The sequence below is a fragment of the Oratosquilla oratoria genome, chromosome 27, assembly GCF_046742065.1.
Source record: "Oratosquilla oratoria isolate Oo_2021 chromosome 27, ASM4674206v1, whole genome shotgun sequence".
NCBI lineage: Eukaryota > Metazoa > Arthropoda > Malacostraca > Stomatopoda > Squillidae > Oratosquilla > Oratosquilla oratoria.
This window is the reverse complement of record NC_134803.1, coordinates 16,288,288-16,312,380: the sequence shown is the minus strand read 5'-3', so window position 1 is coordinate 16,312,380 and position 24,093 is coordinate 16,288,288. Positions and strand designations below refer to the sequence as shown.

Sequence of the window (24,093 nt, the reverse complement as noted above, 5' to 3'; positions counted from 1 at the left end):
CTTCAGTTTCTAATTTCTTAAGCAACTTCTTATGTGATACTTTGTCAAAAGCTTTTTTTAGGTCTAGAAATGCACAATCAGCCCATCCATATCTTTCTTGTATTATATCTATTAGCCTTGAATAGAAAAACATTAAGTTTGTGATGCATGATTGTCCTTGTCTGAATCCAAATTGCCTTGGATTTAGCACATTTTTTTCCAAATACCTTACCCATCTACTTTTGATAATTTTTTCCCAAATTTTTGCTATTGTACTTGTTACAGAGACTGGTCTATAGTTAGTGGGGTCTTCTTTATTTCCCCCTTATATATAGGTACTATATTTGATCTCCAATCTTTTGGAACTTTTCCTTCTATCAAGGAACTGTTTATTTTGCTATGTATTTTGTCTGCCAGTTCATTCCTGCATTCTTTCAAAATCCAGTTTGCTATTTCATCTGGTCCATGTGATTTCCTAACATCAAGATTACTCAAGTGTTTCATTATTTCATTCCTTGTTACTTCTATTTCTTTCATATATGTTTGAGATGAAGAGCCTGAGAAGTATGATGGGGGTTACTAGGCTAGATAGAGTGAGAAATGAGGAGGTGAGGAGAACAGGGGTGGAAAGGGAGCTGGGAGATAGGGTTGATGAAAGAGTATTAGGATGGTTTGGACACATGGAAAGAATGAGTGAACAAAGAATAGTAAAAGAGGTATGGAAGGCAGATGTGGAGGGAGTGAACATGAGGGGACGTCCTGGGACGACATGGATGGATGGGGTGAAAGGGGCTTTGGGGAAGAGGGGAATGTCTGTTGAGGAAGGATGGGAGAGGACAGAAGACGGGTGAATGGAGAATGGTTGTATATGGATGATGTGATGCATGAGGTGGAATGGGTGGGGGAATGGAGGGGTGAGGTAGTATGTGTGAGCTAAATTTGATGCAGCCTGTCTTATCCTTTTATGTATGGGGGGATGGAGAGGGGTGTTGGCGATTTAATGAAGCGGTCTTGCTGTGGATGTGCTGTGCCTTGCGACACTGCCTTTGACCCAGGGCAGTGGACAAGGTGCAGGGATGACCCGTCATCCAGGAGGTGCTAAGATGGGAGGGAGGGTGGAGGGGAGTGTATGTAGGGATGGAATGGGTGGGAATGATTTTATGCCTTTTTCTTTTTGGCTACCTCCCTTGTAATGGGGAAAAAGCCTTGGTATATGTATGGGTGTATATATATATATATATATATATATATATATATATATATATGTGTGTGTGTGTGTATATATATATATATATATACATGTATATATACGCAATAAAAACACTAGGAGCGTGTGTTCACAAATGCGTAAGTAACCACTAGGAAAAGTGAACTAACGAAGCAGAGCGCTTTTGTATAATTACATCTTCAGTGCACTGAAGATGTAATTATACGAAAGCACTCTGCTTCGTTAGTTTACTTTTCCTAGTGGTTACTTACGCATGTATATTAGGGTGGCACTGAAAAAATTATTTTCGATTTTTCTTGCTGCCTTTAACCAAGTTGTTTGTATAGTTGAAAAAATATTTCTTGCAAAATTTGAGTGAAATCGGTTAATATTTAGAACTGCCGCATCGATGTTGAAGTTTCGAGAATTGGTTATAAGGAAAGAAAAAGAGAAAACATCGGATAGAAAATTTGAACTAACTGAAACGGTCAATACATATATATATACAATACATATATATATATATACATTGTATATATATATATATGTAATATATATATACACACACACACACATATATTACAGGTGAAAAATGCAATCTCACATTTGTCAATCACGTTAAAACCTCTGTTGGAGTAGAAAAGACTGGAGACGAGGAATCTACTGAAGAGGATTGCAGTTTGCAATCAAAATATATAGATTCCCCATCTCCAGTCTTTTCTACTCCAACAGTGGTTTTAACATATATATATACATATACATATATATATATATATATATATATATATGTCTATATATATATATATATATATATATATATATATATATATATATGAGGCCCCGAGTGGAGAAGTGTCCCATGCGCCAATTTTTAAAATGCCAGAAATCCCTTCCAAAGTTTTGGAAACGTAAAACATGAATAACTTTGTTGTCATTGAAGCTACGAGCAAAATGAAAACATTGTTTTAATGTATTTTTCAAGACAAAACCACTGATGTGAGTTACAGAGAGATCAAAACAAAAACAAACAACATGTAGACAAACAAACAAACAACCAACAAAACCAGATGACCCAGATGCTAGGCCATGTTTGGAGCCGGCAGGTTATCGTACTCCATGTTTATGTTATCTGGGTCATCAGCATCGTATTCGCTGTCGGAGGACACCAGAGCACCTTGGTTGCGGAGGTCCTGCTGCCAAAGCAACAGGTCCCGCCACCACTGACGATTATTGGCCTGGGCGATGAACTCGTCAGTCAGGTACTGTAGGTCAGTGATCTTCTCCCTCGTGAGCAACCTGTCATATTGGTACTTCACGAGGAGGTTGACTGTGGACAGGTCAAAGAAGTTTGGACTGTAGGCTCTTCTGGATGGCATGAATTTCACCTTGACAACACCGCGGCCGGGTGCTTGCCACACTACTCCACGCCAAGTCTTGACTTGCTGCGCCGGCCGAGAGAGCGTGAGGTTTTACCACTTTGTTTTAGGAGCGTTTCGACCATATTGCAGGTCACGTTTTGTCCTTTCTGACATGCTCGGATTGAAGTAGAAGGGCCAAAATAGTGTTATATGTGCATAACTCAAAACCAGCCATTGTGTAGCATGGGGCACTTCTCCATGTGGGGCATCATATATATATATGTATATATATATATATATGTATGTATATATATATATATGTGTGTGTGTGTGTGTGTGTATGTATGTATATGTACATATATAAATATACATAATATGTACTTCAGCTGATGTGCTCTATTCATTTCTATACAGATTCCATCACTTGGTGCCCGGTGTAGTATTCCAGTGACCAAGGCAGACAAACGGTATTTTCAGCTAACTCCTACAGACAAAGCACAAGAAAAGTTGGGTCTGGTAGCTGCCATCACTGTAGACAATGGCTGCAAGATCATCACTCTAAGCAGTTGTGTGCAGGTGTGTGATATAGTAGTATTTTTATTTTTCTTATGCAGATCCCCATAATGGACATAGATGAGGATTTTTTTTAATACAGTTGTAAAAAAATCTTATCAGTTGCTTTTGTTCAACTTTGGCTTCAGGTAAGAAAGAAATAAAAAATTGTCATTGTGATATATCATATTCTGGAAAACAACACACATAATTTCCCTTTTGAAATCAACCAAACTATCCAAAAATCCAGCATCTGACAGACCATCTTATATCCACCATATCCAGACTGATGGAAAGACTTATCTTAAAATGTCTGGTTGCAATTGCCCACCTCCCCAAATCATCATGGATTTAAAGAGGGCCACTCTATCAGGACATTGCCTACAAACGTTACTCAGCGAGGCTATCAATATACTAAAAAGCATTTTCTCCATCAATCCATCCAACACCCATTTGTTTCCCCATTTGTTTCAACAAACCCTAGTGGAATTTAATAAGAAATCGCCACCAGAAAGAATAGGAATGTGAAAATAGACATGAAAGGCATTTGATATAGTCCCTAGACATACTCTATAGAAAAAATATCATAGAAACTGACATACACTACAGTGATTAGAAATTATATAAAAAAAAATTCTAGCTGACAGAAAATACAATGTCTGAGAATTACCAACCAGCAGAAACTAAAAGATTATACAGTTGAGCCCGCAAGGAACAATTCACGTGCAGTATTAACCTTTTCATGAGTGACCTCCCAACATCAGATCCAGAGCATAATATCAAGGCTCTCACCTATGCAAATGATTTAACAATCAATCAGTCTGTTACCCCTGGTCTTTCTTGCAGATGACCTGTAGTTTCAGGAAATGGGCAACAGACCCCCAGATAGCTCCCTAAGTCACTTGGGAAGAGATATTGTGTTGTTAATATTGCGGGATTTAAACACTTTCATCAGGATATAAACCACAAGAAAGGTGGGGGTGTTCTATTGTACGTTAAAAACAATGTTCAGGCTTGTGATTTAGAGAAAGTGAAACAGGATGCATATGATAGTTTGTGGGTTGAGTTTACCCAAACAAATGGACAAAAAATGAATATAGGTGTAATATATAGGCCAAAGACATTATCATTAGCAGACGACAAACTGTTATTTCAAGAACTGTCTAGTTTCTGCAACCGGGATTTATTGATAATGGGTGATTTCAATTTTACTGACATTGATTGGATGACCCTTGAACATAGCCATATAGGTAGTCGCTTGATTGATTTTCTTGGTGACAATTACTTAATTCAGCATGTAAAAGAGCCCACAAGATATGGAAACTTACTCGATCTTTTGATCACTACCCTCGAAAGCATGGTAACTGATGTAGAAGTCGGTGAATCTGTTGCAAATAGCGATCACAACTTAGTTAGATTCAAACTCCTAAACAATTTTAGAATAGATACTTGTGTTTCTAAAATACCCGATTTCAGTAAAGCTCAGTTCATAGGACTACATCAGGAGCTTCAGCTTACAGATTGGGAGGCAAAATTAAACGAAAGACCTGTAGATCAGATGTGGGAAATATTTCAAAATACGCTCACTAAGATGATTCAAACTTACATTCCTTTTAAGGACAGACGTCCCCCCAAATCAGGCTCGCCCAAAATGGCTCGACAAAGAAACTGAAAAAAGTATTGCTAAAAAGAGACAGGCTTACAAGAAATATAAGTGCTCGGGTGCACCTAATGACTATGAAGGTTATGTATCAATACAGAGAGATTTAAAAAAGACAATAAGAAAAAGAAAACGACAATACGAAATGAACATCGCTGATAAATCCAAAGAGAATCCCAAAGAATTCTATAGTTACATTAGAGATAAAAAGGTTGTTAGGAATCACATTGGTCCACTATTATCTGCTGACGGTCAACTTGAATATTCAAATGAAGGAATGTGTAATATCTTAAACAATTATTTTAGCTCGGTATTCGTAAACGAAACACCTCAAAGTGAATTCCAAACTGAAACCAGTGAAAAGTCTGGGGTAAACTTACTACAGTAAATATAACAAAAGAAAAAATTAAAAGGTGTATAGACAAACTCAAAGTTAATAAAACACCAGGGCCTGACGGTTGGCATCCAAGAATCTTAAAGGAAATGAAAAATGAGATTGTTGTTCCATTAGAAATTATTTTCAAGAAATCCATCATATCCGGAGATGTCCCAAGAGAATGGAAGCTAGCTAACGTTACTCCCATATTCAAAAAAGGTGACAAAAAGAAACCAAATAACTATAGGCCTATAAGTTTGACTTCAATCGTAGGAAAAATAATGGAAACTATCATCAGAGATGCTATCGAACATCATTTAGAAAGTAACCGTTTGATAAATGATAGCCAGCATGGTTTCAGACGGAAACGTTCTTGCGTGACTAACTTTCTCGAATTATACAATACAGTTATCTCGAATTATGACAAAAGAAACAATATAGATTTAATATATCAAGACTTTGGAAAAGCTTTTGATACCGTCCCACACGAAAGACTACTTACTAAATTAGCTTTACACGGAATAAGTGGTAGCCTATTAGGTTGGACTAGTAATTGGTTGAATGGTCGAAAACAGAGAGTTGTTTTAAATGGAAAAACTTCTGGATGGAAAAGTGTTGCAAGTGGATTTCCTCAGGGTTCCGTTCTTGGGCCACTTCTATTCATAGTATATATAAATGATATAGACCATGGACTAAAATCTACAGTTTCCAAATTTGCTGATGATACAAAACTGTGCGGAGTGGCAAATGATCACTCAAACCAATTAGATATTCAAGAAGATTTAGATCAATTACAGCAATGGTCTGAAAAGTGCCTAATGAAATTTAACACAAGTAAATGCAAGGTAATGCACATAGGTAAAAATAACAGTAAGTACGATTACAAGCTATTTGGAAATCCGTTAACAAAAGTGGATAGTGAAAAAGATCTCGGCGTAATTATCAGTAACGACCTCAAATCATCCAAGCAGTGTATTTCAGCCTCTGAGAAAGCAAATAAGATTCTGGGACTGATTGCGCGATCTTTTGATTGCAAAAGTCCATCACTCATTAACAATCTATATAAATCGTTAGTTCGTCCACATTTGGAATATGCTGTTTCCGTATGGTCACCGAATCTCATTAAAGACATTGACAGACTGGAAAAAGTACAACGGCGAGCCACAAAACTGATTCCAAATATCAAAAATAAATCATATGAAAATCGACTAAAACACATGAATCTGTTTTCCCTAAAAAAGCGTAGACTCAGAGGTGATTTGATACAGGTCTTTAAGATTTTAAAGGGAATTGACAACATCAAAAGTGACAAAATTTTCACATTGAATGAGAATCAGACAAGAAACTATGGTCTCAAACTGTCCAGAAATAGATTCAATTTGGAAGTAGGTAGAAACAACTTTGCCAACCGTGTAGTTAATGAATGGAATAAGCTTCCTGCACAGGTAGTGGAATATAGTTCAGTTCGAAGCTTTAAAAATCATTTAGATAAATACCTAAGTAAGATGCTGTAATGATTATAATTTATTTTATATTATTTGATTTTGTTTTGTTATCATTTGTCTGCCTGATTTTCATTTATTATTAGTTATATGTCAATTTATTATTATTTACTATTTACCTGTTTGTTTATTATTTAACTATACCTATGCATTTATTTATGTATTTTATTTGTTATTTACATTATTATAGTTTTTATTTTTAATTTTATTATTAATATGATTTTTTTTTTTCGCATCCGACCTAGATATGGATCAAAAGGTCTCCTGTCGGCATGCTCCGCCTTTGTAATCCTTTGTAATCCTTTGTCTGGGGATTGTTAGTGTAGGGCATTGTAGTATGAGGTGTTCTGTGTCTTCTGTGTGGTGTTGCATCCGGTGTAGTTTGATTTTATGACCAGGCCTATTCTGTGTTGGTACTGTCTTAATGCTAGATGATGTATTCAGCACAGGTGTGCCTATTTACCTAGTATTTACCTAGTTGTACTTTGTGGGAAGGGGAGCTACGCTTGTGGTGTCCCGCCTTTGTATCTTGCAGTGTTTAGTTTGCTCTTAAACTCATGTGGTTCAGTTTTGTGCATGAGGGTTTTTTCTGTGGGACTTATATCTGGGGGTTGGTGTTGGAAAAAACACCTAAATCAGTACTCCAACAACAGTCCCCAGATATACATAAGTTCCGTAAGGAAAATCGTCATGCACCAGACATGGACCAAAATAGCATGCCTATGCTCAGGTCATCATCCATCATTACTACTATACCAACACTGAATAGGCCTGGCCACAAATTCAAACTCCCTCAGATACAGTCACCACACAGAAGACACAAAACACCTCTTACTACAATGTACTACACTCACTATCCCCAGACAACAACACAATATCTCCTCACAAGTAACTTTTAGTCCTGCCCTGAGGCCACTACCAGTATCCTGGAGCCTCTAGGTCATTTGCAAGAGAGACCAGGGGCAAAGGATTGATTTATTGATTGTTATGTTGTATAACCTGGAGTGGTTGAAAATATCAGTTAAGGATCTTATGGTTTTTTCCCCGAGATGTTTGAGATGGATGTCCAGGCTTTACACTTTTGATTCCACCCTCCTCAACACCTGCATTGGCCTTCCATTATCTTTACTGGTGAAAATTGGATAGGGTGGGGGCTTCAGCATCAGGTTTGATTTCATATGTTTCTGTAATTATTTTCATGTATCCTGGTATTTTGGGTTTGAATCTAGTTTTGGAATAATATTCCCTAATGATGCCACATTGCTGTTTTGGTGATGGTATTTTGCCCTGACAATGAAACGGCCCCCCTCCTTCCACAAGAAAGAGACAGAAGGAACAATAAAGATATAAAAAACTCCAAAGGTGAAAGTCCGGACAATATCTCAAATGTCCACCCCAAACACCTTGGCCAAACTGCCATAACTGCTTTAACTACCAAACTACCTTAACTGATATGTTCAACTACCAGGAAAACAGCAATGTCCCAAACATCTGGAAAAGAGCTCATATAATGCCTATGAAACCAAACTGCCAGAAAACCCTTCATCATACAGACCAGTCTCACTACTATCTGCAATACCCAAGCTAGTTGGAAGGTCAGTTACAATAAGAATCAAATCAGAAAAACCTACCTCACCCAATCAACATGGTTTCAAAGAGGGCCATTCTTACCAGCACTTTGCTTATAAACATTACACAACATGTACTGGAAGGATTTAATAAAAAAAAAAAAAAAAACCTACCAGAAAGAGCAGTTATGGTTACTGAAGATATAAACATATGTTGACAAGTTCCCAGACATATATTATCCAAAAAGATTAAGGTAGATATCCATGACAATGTCAAGAAGTGGTTAACCAACTTTATAGCAGGAAGACAATGCACAGTAACCCAAAACAACCAGATCTCAGGTACAAAAATACTATACAATGTAATACTCTCACCTTTACTGTTCAACCACTTTATGAGTGATCTTCCAACTCCAGAACCAGAACTAAATACTGATGTTCTATCCACAGATGACTTGACAATAATAACCCAGCACAGTAAATACAGAATAGCAGCAAAGAATACCCAAATCTACTTAAACATATTAGAACAAAGACTCAGAAATAAGGAAATTGAACCCTCACCCCAGAAATCAACAGTAATATTGCTCAATCCAGATAACCATGAAAAAATAAAATGAAATAAGATAAAAATAATATCCCTCTAGTAAGATTAAGTGGCCATACCCCATTAGAAATGAACCCAAAAATTCTGGGTATGATATTTGGTACACATATAACATGAAGCCCATAAGTTAAGGACCTGACAGCAAAAATCATCAAGAAAACAAACATATTGAAAACCATCACCAACACTGATTTTGGTAAAAAAACAACAACTAATAACCAGTCTAGAATATGTCTCCACAGTATGGTCCCCAAATCAAGCACAAACAACTTATAAACATTGCAGTATGGTGCACTGAGAGTAATGACCGTACAGTATATACTTGCATATAGGTTGCACTTTTTTTAACAAAACATTTTGCCAAAATCAGGGATATGATCTATCCACTTGACATTAACCCCTTCCATATGGTGACACCTACGTAGGCGTCATGAGGAGCAAGTGGGTACGCAAGGATGCCAATGTCGGCATCTTGATTATATTTATTGTAGTTGTACCTGCGTGACCCCCATACTCTGTAAACTGGCTTCATCATATTTTCTATGGTTATCAAAATTCACGGGTGAAAGAGAGAACGATCGATACAGCGGTGACTTTATTTATTATAATGCGAGTATTATGACGCAACATCGTACGTCTTACAGCTAATGCTGCCCGCGAGATTTTGGCCCGGAGTGAAGGGGTTAATGAGGGACAGCACTACTCTGTCACCGAAGTTGCAATAATTGTAAATTTCAATGTGACAATTACACAGAATTTTAGTGGTGTTTGCACAATATGCATTGGAAAGCTTTTCAGGCTTTTTGTATGCATAAAATATATATCAAGGGCTCCTACTGACTCACTGCTTTAAACTGAACTATTGCTGCTAGAAAATCGTGTATCATTTACAATAAGATAATAAAATATTCTCTTTTTCTAACTCTTATGTTTTATAGTGTTTATAAGCAATGTGACCTTGCCCCTTTGTTTACCATATGTTACCATACATCACCTGTTTCACTCATGGCTGCATTTCTATGATGTATGCACAAATTATGTTTTCATAGCGTAACATAACATCCTGTAACATAACTTAAATAAACATGATTTTTGTAATAAAAAATTATTATTTTGATAAACTTCCATTAGGCCTACTGTACTGTTACATCTACAGTAGATTGAATGGAGTTTAAGGCCTAATAACTGCAAACCCTAATCATGAGTACTAGTAAGAGAAAGAGCTATGAAGTAGGTTTTAAATTGAAAGTGGTGGATTACACAGAACATGGAAACAGATCTGCAGAAAGGGAGTTTGGGGTTTCAGAAAAGGTAGTGAGAGGATGGAGAAAGCAGAAAGATCAGCTTAAAGAAATGCTGAAATCCAAGAGAGCAGCAAGGTTTTCAATATCTCCATACCAGTCTTGAAAAAGAATTGTTCGCAATTCCATCTGGTCCATGCGATTTCCTAACATCTAGGGGCATTACGAAAGAGGAATGTCTGTTGAGAAAGGACGGGAGAGGACAGAAGATAAGAGTGAATGGAAAAGGGTTGTGTATGTATGATGCTGTGATGCATGAGGGGGAGTGGGTGGGGGATGGGGGGTGAGGAGGTATGTATGAGAAATAAGTTTACGCAGCCCGAAGGGATTTCTCCCGGTCTTCTCCTTTTCTTGATGAGGGAATGTAGAGGAAGGGTCGCCAAATTAATGAAGTGGCCTTGCTGTGGATGTGCTGTGTCTTGCGACACTACTTCTGACTCAGGGCAGTGGACAGGATGCAGGGATGACCCGTCATCCAGGAGGTGCCAAGATGAATGGGAGGAAGGAGAGTGGAGGGGAGTGGAGTATGTAGGGGATGGAATTGGTGGGAGTGGTTTCTATTCCTTTTTCTTTTTGGCTACCCCCTGTGTAAGGGGGAAAAAAGCCTTTGGTATATGTATGTACATCCTAAGGGATGGATGGATGAAAACCTAACAAAAGTTTGGTTGGATGAAGTGTGGATAAAAAGGCCAGGGGCCTTGCTCAAACCCAGAACTCTTCTAGTCTGGGACATGTTTAAGTCACATTACTGTGAGTCTGTCAAAGTCAAGCTGAAGGAATACCGCACAAGACAAGCAGTCATTCCGGGTGGTTGCATTTCTGTTCTGCAGCCACTTGACATTTCAGTAAATAAACCTTTCAAGACTTACATTTAGAAATTGTGGACATCTTGCATGATATCTGGTGAAAAGGAATTTACTAAAGGTGGTGCACTGAAAAGACCTGGATTGAGTTTAATTGTAGAATGGGTGAAAGAAGCCTGGAGCAGTATTCCTGAAGAGCTAATTATCAAGTCCTTCAAAAAAATGTTGTATCTCAAATGCCATGGATGGAAGTGACAACGACATGTTATATGAGGATTTGGTTGTTTCAACTTCAAGCACAGATTAGATATTAAGTGAGGATGTAGTAGCTTCAACTACAAGCACAAATGAGGATGAAGATGAACTTAAGTGATGATGAGCTGAATGACTACTATGAAAGGACCAATGAGGGTTAATTGATTAACGAATGATAAGATTGTTTGAAAGTGATGATGACAGTGAAAAAGAATTTTCTAGATTTGACAGTGATGGTGACAGTGAAAAATAACTTGAGGGATACAGTCCTGATGAAGTACCAGGGTATAGGCTAAATGAATAAACACTTTTACTAAAGTATGATAAAGTTTTCTTCTATACTGTTGTATAGTGTCCAGTTGACAGTTAAACTTCATTGATTCTTTTTTTGGTTAGGTTGACTATAATGTTTATTATGCAAGTGCATTTGTTTATGATTATAGTTTTAGAAATGCAACCATTATTTATGCACGTGTGCATTATGCACATGTGGTGAACAGAGTCCCCCACATGTGCTTCTATGCAATATTTTGGCTTATAGTATTGCCATTGCAGAAATGGGATGGACAAGGAATGTATATGTGTTCTAGAAACAGCTGGCCTTTGGCCTTGTATTACTATGGTATACATTGTCCATATTTTGCCTGTACTACAAACATTTGTATCCTCATGAAAGCACAAACTAGGCTCTGCCGAGCCATGTTTCGGTCAGTCTGGGACCTCCGCTAACTTTTGGTACACAAGAATGGTATATAAGGAGACAGGCTATGCTCTCCATGTTCATTTCTTTTCTGTACTTGTCACCAGCGGTGTGCAACCCAAGGCCCGAGGTCACTTCCACAGTTAGGGTAAATAAATACAAATGTGGGTGCTCAATACCTGTGAGCTCAGGTCAACTCTGGGACACTGTGATGTCTCTTTGTTCTGGATTATGTCTTTGGGATATACACAAAGGATTACAAAGGTGGAGCATGCTGACAGGAGACCTTTTGGTCCATATCTAGGTTGGATGTGAAAAAAATCATAATAATGATAAACAAATAAATGAATAAATAAAAATAATGTAAATAATACAATAGATAAATGCATAGGTATAGTTAGATAATAAACAGGTAAATAGTAAATTATAATAAATTGACATAACTAATGATAAATGAGAATCAAATTAATAATAATAAACAAACAGACAAATGATAACAAAACAAATAAACAAATAATATAAAATAAATTATAGTCATTACAGCATCTTGCTTAGGTGTTAATCTGAATGATTCTTAAAGCTTCAAACTGAACTACATTGCACTGCCTCTGCAGGAAGTTTATTCCATTCATTAACTACATGGTTGGCAAAGTTGTTTCTATCCACTTCCAAATTAAATCTATTTCTGGACAGTTTGAGACCATAGTTTCTTGTCTGATTCTCATTCTGTGAAAATTTTGTCCCTTTTGATGTTGTCAATTCCCTTTAGAATCTTAAAGACCTGTATCTAGTCACCCCTGAGTTTACGTTTTTTTAAGGAAAACAGATTCATATGTTTTACTCAATTTTCGTATGATTTCTTTTTGATATTTGGAATCAGTTTTATAGCTCGCCGTTGTACTTTTTCCAATCTGTCAATGTCTTTAATGAGATTCGGTGACCATATGGAAACAGCATATTCCAAATGTGGAAGAACTAACGATTAATATAGCTTGTTATTGAGTGATGAACTTTTGAAGTCAAAAGATCACACAATCAGTCCTAGAATCTTATTTGCTTTCTTAGAGGCTGAAATAGACTGCTTGGATGATTTGAGATTGTTACTGATAATTAGGCCGAGATCCTTTTCACTATCCACTTTTGTTAATGAATTTCCAAATAACTTGTAATGGTACTTACTGTTATTTTTACCCATGTGCATTACCTTGCATTTACTTGTGTTAAATTTCATTAGGCACTTTTCAGACCATTGCTGTAATTTATCTAAATCTTCTTGAATATGTAATTGGTTTAAGTGATCATTTGCCATTCCGCACAATTTTCTATCATCAGCAAATTTGGAAACAGTAGATTTTAGTCCATGGTCTATATCATTTATATATACTATGAATAGAAGTGACCTGAGAACGGAACCTTGAGGAACTGCACTTGTAACATTTTTTCATCTAGAAGTTTTTCCATTTAAAACAACTGTTTTCGATCATTCAACCAATTATTAGTCCAACTTAATTGGCTACCACTTATTCAGTGTGAAGCTAATTTAGTAAGTAGTCTTTCATGGGGGACGGTATCAAAAGCTTTTGCAAAGTCTTGATATATTAAATCTATATTGTTTCTTTTGTCATAATTCGAGATAACTGTGTTGTAGAATTTGAGTATGTCACGCAAGAACGTTTCCGTCTGAATCCATGCTGGCTATCATTTATCAGACAGTTACTTTCTAAATGATGTTTGATATTTCCTTTAAGATTCTTGTATGCCAACCATCAGGCCCTGGTGTTTTATTAACTTTGAGTTTATCTATACATCTTTTAATTTTTTCTTTTGTTATATTTACCATAGTAAGTTTACCATAGACTTTTCATAGGTTTCAGTTTGGAGTTCACTTTGAGGTGTTTCGCTTACGAATATTGCGCTAAAATAATTGTTTAAAATATCACACATTCCTTCATTTGAATATTCATGTTGACCGTCAGCAGATAATAGTGGACCAATGTGATTCCTAACAACCTTTTTATCTCTAATGTAACTATAGAATTCTTTGGGATTCTCTTTGGATTTATCAGTGGTATTCATTTCGTATTGTCGTTTTCATTTTTTTATTGTCTTTTTTAAATCTCTCTGTAGTAATACATAACTTTGATAGTCATTAGATGCACTTATATTTCTTATAAGCCTGTCTCTTTTTAGCAATACTTTTTTCAGTTTCTATGTCAAGCCATTTTGGGCAAGCCTGATTTGGGGGATGTCTGTCCTTAAAAGGAATGTAAGTATGAATCATCTTAGTGAGCGTATTTTGAAATATTTCCCTTATCTGATCTACAGGTCTTTTGCTTAATTTTGCCTCCCAATCTGTAAGCTGAAGCTCCTGACATAGTCCTATGAACTGAGCTTCACTAAAATTGGGTATTTTAGAAACATAAGTATCTATTCTAAAATGTATTTGTAGTTTGAATCTAACTAAATTGTGATTGCATTTTTGCAATAGTTTCACCGATTTCTATATCAGTTATCATGCTTTTGCGGCTAGTGATCAATAGATTGAGTAAATTTCCATATCTTGTGGGCTCTTTTACATGCTGAACTAAGTAATTGTCACTGAGAAAATCAATCAAGCGACTACCTATATGGCCATGTTGAAGAGCCATCCAATCAATATCAGTGAAATTGAAATCACCCATTATCAATACAGAAACTAGACAGTTCTTGAAGTAACAGTTTGTCATCTGCTAATGATAATGTCTTTGGCCTATTACACCTACATTCATTTTTTGTCCATTTGGTTGGGTTAATTCTATCCACAAATTATCATATGCATCTTGTTTCACTTTCTCTAAAACACAACTCGGGCATTGTTTTTAACGTACAATAGAACACCCCCACCTTTCTTGTGGTTTCTATCCTGATGAAAGTGTTTAAATGCTGCAATGTTAAATTTAGCTTCAAACTCTTCACCATTTAACCATGTCTCAGTTATTCCTATCATATCGAGAATTTTGCTTTTGACATACACCTGTATTTCTTGAAATTTGTTCTTAATACTACAAGCATTATAAAAGACTCATTATTATTTCTTTTTGACATGTTTTGAGTTTCAAGATCATGCCGTACATAATAATTTTGTTTTTTATTGACACCTTGCTATATATTGATATTTTGTCCTTCATTGACATTCAATGCCTCATTAACATTTCTCCCATCAAAATTAACATTTCCCCCATCACGGACATCTGGTTGGTCACGGTCATCCCATCTCTTTTGTACACTTTGTCCCCCTATGTCACCGCGTTTAATACTGGCCTCCCCTCATTCATTGACATTCTGTCTGGCATCCCTTCATAAAGTTATATTTTGTCCCCCAGTGACATTATATCCTACTGTGATATTTTGTCCTCCACAATCATTACATCCCATCATGATCTTTTGTCCTTCACTGTCAATATATCCCATCATGATATTTTGTCCTTCATTGACATTCTGTCTGGTATCCCTTCCTAAATTATATTTTGTCCTCCACTGACATATCCTACCATGATATTTTGTCCTTCACTATCATTACAGCCTATCGTGATATTTTGTCCTCCACTATCATTACATCCCATCGTAATCTTTTGTCCTCCACTGTCCTTACATCCCATTGTGATCGTTTGTCCTCCACTGTCCTTACATCTCATCGTGACATTTTATCCTTTGACATTACATCCTAATGTAACATTTCGTCCTCTACTGACATTATATCCTAAAATCATATTTTGTCCTATACTGGCATATTGTTCTACATCTACTCTGTTTTCCCCAGAACACTCTATTTCCCCTTCCCTTTGGGTTTCTACCACAAAAAAGGATTTAGTTCATTACAAACATTCACAATGAGGTTTGTAAGAACATCTTTGCCTCTGCGGGTAAGGTGGATCCCATCAGAATCGTAAAGGTCATGACACCTGGAAAAAGGATACCAAAGATCAAGAAAGTGGTATCCCAGTTGTGTGCACAACTGTGATATCCCCTCATTGATCCCTATGGCTCTACTGTTCCAACATGAGCCTGTGTTCCTCGGGAGGATCCCACAGACTACATGACGGCTCCCACGTTCCTTCATCTCCTGAAGGAGGACCTTGTAATTCTGAACAAGTTCCTCTGATCTCACCCTACCTACATCGTTACTTTCTATATGAACAATTGTAACCGTGTTCATCCGTCTTTACTCCCTGATGGTCTGGGTACAATCGGCGATCCCACAGCCTGGTTGACATACAAGATTGCAATGTTGTTTGGTCTTCCGCTGCAGGATGGTGTCATAGCCTTGCACCATGGAGTCCCCCACCACCAAGAACTCCTGATTTTCAGCCACTTCATCCTCCAGCAGAGCAAAACGATTAGCTAGAGCCAGCGGTTGCTCCGCAGGGCACCTGCTTGCCGAATGTAGGCTCGACAAATGGGACCCTGCGGAGCACCACTCACTCACAGCAGTGACAGAAGGGAAAGAAGTGGAATGCTCTTTGGGTTGTGGGGAGGATTCACTCTTCTCGCAGAGCGCACTCTTAAGAAGACGAATTTCCTCCTCACACATCCTGAGACGATCCTCCAGGTTCACACACCTTCACAAGCCATTTCACTCCTACTTCAGCAATACAAATGGCAAAGAGAAAGTATAAATCAACAAAAGAAACCAAAGAGGTCTCTAAATATACTAAATACACGAAGCTCACTCTGCTTACTACTATTACTCCTAACTTTGGAGTACAGTAACAGAATACTGTTGTGATTCTAATTTGATAGAGCACTACACTTTATCATTTATCTGTGATTGTATACAATTACAAAAACACAACACAATCACTTGTCACTATTTGGAGATAATAAATTTCACAGGTATTCGCTAGCTGGTGTCTGTGCAGAAAACAAGCTCTCTAGCTGAGGTCATGAAGCAGACTGTTTAGTAAGTAGTCTTTTGTGGGGGATGGTATCAAAAGCTTTTGCAGAGTCTAGATATATTAAATCTGTATTGTTTCTTTTGTCATAATTTGAGACACATTTAACATTTGTCTGAATGACATTGCCACTTCACAGGATGCTGTAAGTTTGTGACATTACACACACGCAGGGCATAAATGGGATGTGTGACATCCTCACTCGACTGGCACCTGGTGTGAACTACAAAATTCTTGTCGGGTCCATAGAATGGTACTTCTTTAGTACAGGCCTATAGTAATTGGTGCAGTATGCCCCCAGGAAGTGGGGATAGCATTTCATCTGAGTGGTATAGTCTATTACAGATGAAGTTACTATTCTTGTCTACAAATACATAGTTGAAGAGGTATTCAACATCCATTGATGCTAAAATTTCAGATGGTTGGGTTGTCTTTATGATATTGAGGAATTACTCTTGAGGCTGAATGAAGATGGTGTGAAGGGTGAGATCAGTGCATGTAGATGTTTAGCCAGTTTGTAAGTAACCACCATATCTGGCTAATGATAAGATGAAAAGGTTGGTTGCACTTTTGTGTTTTAAAATTCCTGTAAAGGTAACCAAGTTTATGATACCCCTCAATGTGTGGTAGCTTGGGAGTTCCAATAAGTGCATTGCTTTTATGAATTAGGCAGTTCAGTTTTACTTTGAGGTTATTAGTTAAGGTTCTAGTGATCTTAAATTTCGTGGTGTATTCCAGGATATGAGATATCTTGCTCATTTAGTCCAAGAGTACAAGTATGGGTGATTTATCTGCTCTAATGATCACAATGTTATCATTGTCTTTTAGTTCTTTAGTGGTTGTCCAAAGCTCAATTGTTAGGAGAGAGCTATGGGTGTGGCCCCTTGATGTGTTGGTGTCCCTGATGATTTCAGCCTGAGATCTGGTGAATTAGTAACTTTTTTCTTGCACTCTATTTGTTGGATGTCATCTTTTGGTATTGCCAATTCAATGCACTTGGTCAGGGAGTTAGGGGGGCTGATGTAGTGGCAATTCAGTCCAAAGTTAAAGAAGTTCTGCATTTCAGTGAGAGTAACACTATTTAGATTGAAGAACTGGTCGACGAGTTTGTACCTCAACTGGTCCTCCATATAGAAAGACTAACTTCCAACCAGTTTCCCTCCTGGATGCTGACAGATGGTTGTTAGCTAATATTGATAGGACAACATCACTGTTCACTTATATTTAGTTCATACCATTGTCACTGTAGATGGTTTTCTTAATTTTTCAATTTGATCACAAAGTCCTCATTCTTCTTCAACTCTGGTTTCAAGTATCTTAATCTCTCTAGTGAAGTAATTCTTTTCTTGTTGGCCTGGCAACAGTAATATGAGGAAAAGACCATTCAGTATACATGTTTTGTTAAAGTCAACAGCTGTTACAGCATTGTTTAGTTTGCAGTTTGCTTTCTTTATTTTTCTTATGTTTTGGTCTTCGCTGGTCAGGGTACAAAATAGATTTCTAAAATATATGTTTTTTTTTCCTTGAGACATATTTCAGCCATCAGTTGGCCATCTTCAGGAATTATACACATATTGTGTGGTGATAGTACAGGTATAACTATGTGCATGGTTGACATGAATATTTATATGGTTCATGGTGACATTGGGAAAGCACTTGAGGAGTTAAACATTCAACAAATGCTCAATTCAACTATCCCCATGGTAAGAAGGCCCCAAATAGCAACACAGGGAACTCCACCCTGTGAACAAATTAGACAAACACAACAAACTGCAACCATGGAACTCCACCTTGTTAACACACTACTCAAAGATTGTCTGCAGAGTAACCTCCTGAAGTGTTATCTTTCCTGACAACCCACTGAGCTTCACCTCATGAACACACCATGCAAATATTACTTTCCCAAGGCTTACCTCCTCAAGTTTGTTGTAAAGGCATGCTATAATATAATCCCAACTTCAAAAAGTCCTTATGCAGGAGGTACTACTCAAACCCTCTTATAGAGGAGGAGTTTGTGATGTCAAGTTAAATCACTATGATATTCAAGTGTAGTTTAATGTTATTAATGTAAATCTTTGCAGTTCAGATGCTTTAGATATGCAATACATGACTAAAGATGAAGTTCATTCATACCATTTAATTTTTACAGGTCCACAACCACTTTGATGTTGCTATAGATGTGTACTACATGACAGAAAGGGGAAATGAGGTGGAACTTGTTGGAACCTTAAGTCCACATGAATGTCTTTGCCTTCCCCTTTATGCCATATATACACCAACTGCTGAGCTCTTCTTCTGTGTTAAAGGGTATGTACCCTGTTTACTTGAGAATAGAAGATTTAAGGAAAAGGTTAGCTATATAATGAGGAAGGGGAAGAATGTAGGAGGTACTTTTAGATTTGTGTGGAGAAGGAAAAATATTTCAGAAGGAGCTGTTATAAAGATAAAGTAGTACTTTTACCTAATTGTATTTTGCGGGAAGGGGAGCTACGCTCGTGGTGTCCTGTGGAGCTACGCTCGTGGTGTCCTGTGGAGCTACACTCGTGGTGTATAGCCTTGGATAATAAAGTAGTATGGACATTGAAAGCAGTCCTGAACAACAAGACATTTGAAGGCACTGGGAATGAGAAGCCTGAGGTATGAAGTTGAGAGAATATTGAATCATAGAGCTCTTGAAAGAACAGATATAGATGGGATTGGGAGAAAGAGTAGAAAAGGTCAGTATAGGTTGTTATGAGAGTAGATAGCTATCTTTGAAGTATACATGAATTTATTGTGCTAGAAGTAAGAGTTAAACCAAGGAATTTGTTGAATAGAGTGAGTGAAACTTTAAAGGCTCATGGTTGATGAATAATTCCCAGGGAAGAGATAATGAATCCTATCCCACTTACCCATAGTCAGACTCTCAGGTCTCAGCCCCTTCCCCCTATTAATTTCTCTCAATAAAATTGGGAATTCATTGGAATAAGGCCTACCAGAAGTTTTTAACATGTAACCACAACTGAGAGCAGCTGCATCAACTCTTTCCAGAACAAGAGAGAGTATGAAGCCATTTAAATCTGCAACCAAGTGTTGTAGACCTCAATTTATTTTATCTCATTTAAATGGCCATGTTTTATGGAATTCTAGTCCTGGAAGGGTCAAAGGAAGTGGAAGAGAAACATTCTTTTTGTTGCATACTTTGGAAATATTAAAGCATTACCTTTGTGTGCTATAAGTTTGTGTAACAGTTGTATTGTACATGAGAATGATAAATTCCTGTATGGTGGCTAATCACTCAATTCATTGCCTCAGATGTCTCTTACAGGACAAATACAACTCCCAGATAAATGGCAACAGCCACTGAATTGGCCCACAAGTCATTCAATACAAAAAAAGGACCAATGGGTGGTTGGGTAAAAGTACAGTAAATGTTTAAACTTGTTAGCAATCTAGCACATAAACAATGGTGTAATGGTGAACAAGTTGCATAAACACAGCAAAGGAAACATGGACTGGAAGTTAAGCATTTATTCCTGATGTTTCATCTGCCCACAAGTCATTCAATACAAAAAAAGGACCAATGGGTGGTTGGGTAAAAGTACAGTAAATGTTTAAACTTGTTAGCAATCTAGCACATAAACAATGGTGTAATGGTGAACAAGTTGCATAAACACAGCAAAGGAAACATGGACTGGAAGTTAAGCGTTTATTCCTGATGTTTCGTCTGTTGACTTTATCATTCCTTTGAGAAAGTCAATAGACGAAACGTCAGTTACAAATTCTTCACTTCCAGTCCATGTTTCCTTTGCCGTGTTTATGCAACTTATTCACATGGATTTTCATTCGTAATGGTGAATGTTATGGAAGACCCAAATATGTCATCATGAAATAATGTAATGAAATAAAATATCTGTCAGACAAGAAGTTACTGAACAAAAAAACCCATCACACACAAGTACGAGCCACAGGCGGAAATGGACAGGTAGAAATGAGCTCTGGTATACAGCACTTTTTTGATAAGTTCAAAGGAAACAATCTAATTGTATTTATGAATGGTGAAGTGGTTATGTTTATCGAGTGACCAAAATGAAAAAGTAGAGTGTCAGCATTAGTGTTAAATACACAAAATGGAGAATGATAATGGAGAAAGAAGAAAAAATGAACCAACAAAGAGATGTTTACTTGTAAGTAGAGTGGAATCACCACTGGGGGTACTACCTAAAAAATCTTGTTTGATTGATACCCCGAAATCTACACAAAGGTTGGATAATAATTCATTTTCAGGGTTTATAGAAAGTGGTATATTAGATAGAGGTTTAGAATTGCAAAGAGAATCTGGTATAAAAATGTCCTAAGAAATTGGTATATTGCTGATTTAATAAAGGAACTAATGGATCTGAAAGCTGAATACAGGGCAATGTACAGAGAGGTGAACCAACTAAGAACAGCTAATGATGAGACTAACAGGGAGCTTAATGATCAGAAAAAAAAATGAAAGAATGAAAATTAAGATAAAAACAAAAATGAGGCTTTGAACAAAGAAGTGAAAGAACAAATACAAGTGGTGACTGAGAAAGTTGGAGAAACAGTTAAAGAGACATATCTCCAAGAAATAAAAGATAAATGGAAATTGGAAAAAAAAATTAAAGAAATAGTACAACAATAAGTGGAAGAAAATGCTAAAGAAACAGTAATTAGAGTAAATGAGGAATTGACAGTAAGGGAACAAAGAAGGGATAAGAATTGGAAAAAAGTAGCCAAGAATTTGATGAACTCATGAGCAATAGACTTATGTATAGAAAAACAGTCATAAGTAGGAAGGATATTTCTAGAGAGCCAGTGAATCAGTTGGTAATTTGGAATAACCAACTGATTCACTAATCCCACAAACTCTTGTACCAAAGGTATTAAAATTACTTCATGATAGTGATTATAGTTCTCATTCAGGAAAATATACAACTTAGATACTTTTGGCCAGGGATGAAGAGAGATATTTACTTAAATATTGATGATTGCTTGAAATGTGCTGAGGTAAAAGGAAATGAGTATAGGCATGCTCCTATGTTGTTATATCCCATACCACAGAAACCTTGGGGAAGAGTTTACTTAAGTACACTAGAGTTACCTATGTCTGATTATCTTTCAAGATCTTGTAGTTTACAACCCATACCAAATAAGAAAGTTGAAGCAATTGCTTCAGTAATATATGGACAAATCATCTGTAATTTCACAGTTGAAGCAGGACGTACCGGAATGAACGCTCTGAGCCGCTAGTTAGTGATTCATAAACGAACGAATATGAAAGTGGACCAGGTTGTTTACATAGATATGGTGAAGTGAAAGTGAAAGCTTTTTGGGACCGTTTTTTTTTTTTTTTTTTTTTTTTCTTCTTCTTCTCCATCTTTTTTGGAAAAGCAAAGAAACTCCGAGAGACAACCAGCAAAAATATTCTTAGAAGAAAACAGAATAGAGACTCCACTTGGTGTCATTCGAAAGAAGACGTGTCTTTCTCAAACACCAAGGGAATACCAAAGGTTTGAAAGAGGTTTTTTTTTCGGGGTTTGAAGGGGAAGGAAATATTATGCATAGAGGATTAGAAATGGATAGAGAACCCAGGTATAGAAATATAATGAGAAATAGAGATAATGACATTTTGGATGATTTAATAGAGCTCAAAAGTGAGTATAGAATAATGTACAAAGAAGTAGCTATGCTAAGGAAAGCCAATGAGGAGAATAATAGGGAGCTAGATGACTTAAAAAAGGAATTAGATTAATTAAAATGAGAAAATGAAAGGTTGAAAAGTGAATATATAAATAGGAACGAGGCATTAAAAAAGGAGATAAAAGATCAAATGCAAGCAGTGACTGAAAAGGTGGAAGAAAAAATCAAAGAAAATGACCTACAGGAAATAAAGAAGCAGTGGAAAGTTGAACAGGAAAGCCAAAAAGTATCCCTTAAAGAAATAATGGAGCAACAGGTCAAGGAAAATACCAAGGAAACGGTGATCCAAGTAATTAAAGACAGAGGCAACTTAGGGACACAGAGAAGCATGATGTACTTAGATATCAGAGGGAAAGGGAGGAGAAAGAGATTGCTAAGGAAATTCTGAAAGAAATACAAGCGGAAGGACAAGGTTTGGATAGGGAAATCGAGGAGACCTATAGGATGGGCAGATACTCTAAAGAAAAACAATGCAGGCCACTGAAAGTAAAGCTTAGATCTCAAACAAATGCCAGGGAAGCACTATCCAGAACAATGAAATTAGCAAAGAGTGAACATTACAAGAATGTATGGATAAAAAAAAGAAATGAGTGAAGAAAAAAAATTAGAAATGAAGGAAAAAAAATTAGAAATGAAGGGAAAAAAAAAAAAAAAGAATTGAAGAGTGGTAGACCTAAGGCTGAGAAAATGGATAAAGGAAAAAGGAACAAAGAGGACAGAAAAAGATGAGAAAGGAAATTAAAAATAGCTTATACCAATATAGATGGAATAACTTCAGACATAATGGGAATAGTGAAAACTAAATTAAAGTGTACTTCACCACACAACACTGTGGGACAAGGTTTATACAACTGCTGGACAAAAAATAGTAAGGATAAACAGGGTGGCAGAATATTAATTTTGACTAATAAAGATTTAAATGTAACAAAAATAACTGAAAGAAAAAATAATGTAGAATCAATTACAAGTTGAAAGTAAACATATGAATATTAGAAAATTTGTAGCGGTGTATGTGCCTCCCAAAACAGAGTCCTGGACAGAAAGTGATCATTCCAAAATATTAGAAGATACAAAATATGAATTAACTTATATACTGAAGGACAGAGGAAATACAGAAATTATGGGTGACTTTAATTCAAAAGAATTATGTTGGGAGGAAATGATAGTGAAGGGCGGAGAGGAATTCTGGGGGAATGTCCTGCTCGACATGACATTCGAATACACAATGACTCAGTGGATAAAGGAAAATACCAGATACAGAGGTAATGAAGAACCATCAAGGCTGGAATTAATACTTACTACAGAGCCTGAAATTGGCAATAAAATTTATTACAAAACTCCAATAGGAAAGAGTGACCATGTACTATTAAAATTTTAGTTAAAAGAGCAAATGGAACAAAGCAGAAACAATAAACATAGAATAGGAAGACTAATGTACAACAAAACAAATTTTGAGAAATTCAAGAAATTCTTTCACAATGCAAACTGGGAAAATTTTTTAAATGAAGAAACAGCGATGGAAGGGAAATGGAATATACTAAAAGAAATTTAAAATGAGGGAGTGAATAAATACGTACCACAACAAAAA

The 24,093-nt window shown here is 36.6% G+C and overlaps 1 protein-coding gene across 11 annotated transcripts in view; it reads left to right on the top strand.

The window, feature by feature from the left end:
• The window catches only part of Vps13 (vacuolar protein sorting 13C), a 1,483,510-nt gene that overhangs the window by 993,937 nt on the left and 465,480 nt on the right, over positions 1-24,093 (top strand). For all 11 annotated transcript variants that reach the window (XM_076210284.1, XM_076210280.1, XM_076210283.1 and 8 more), the window contains 2 exons: positions 2,959-3,120; positions 18,949-19,106. In XM_076210284.1, the coding sequence (XP_076066399.1) occupies positions 2,959-3,120; positions 18,949-19,106 (320 nt within the window). The remainder of the gene's footprint in view (positions 1-2,958; positions 3,121-18,948; positions 19,107-24,093) is intronic.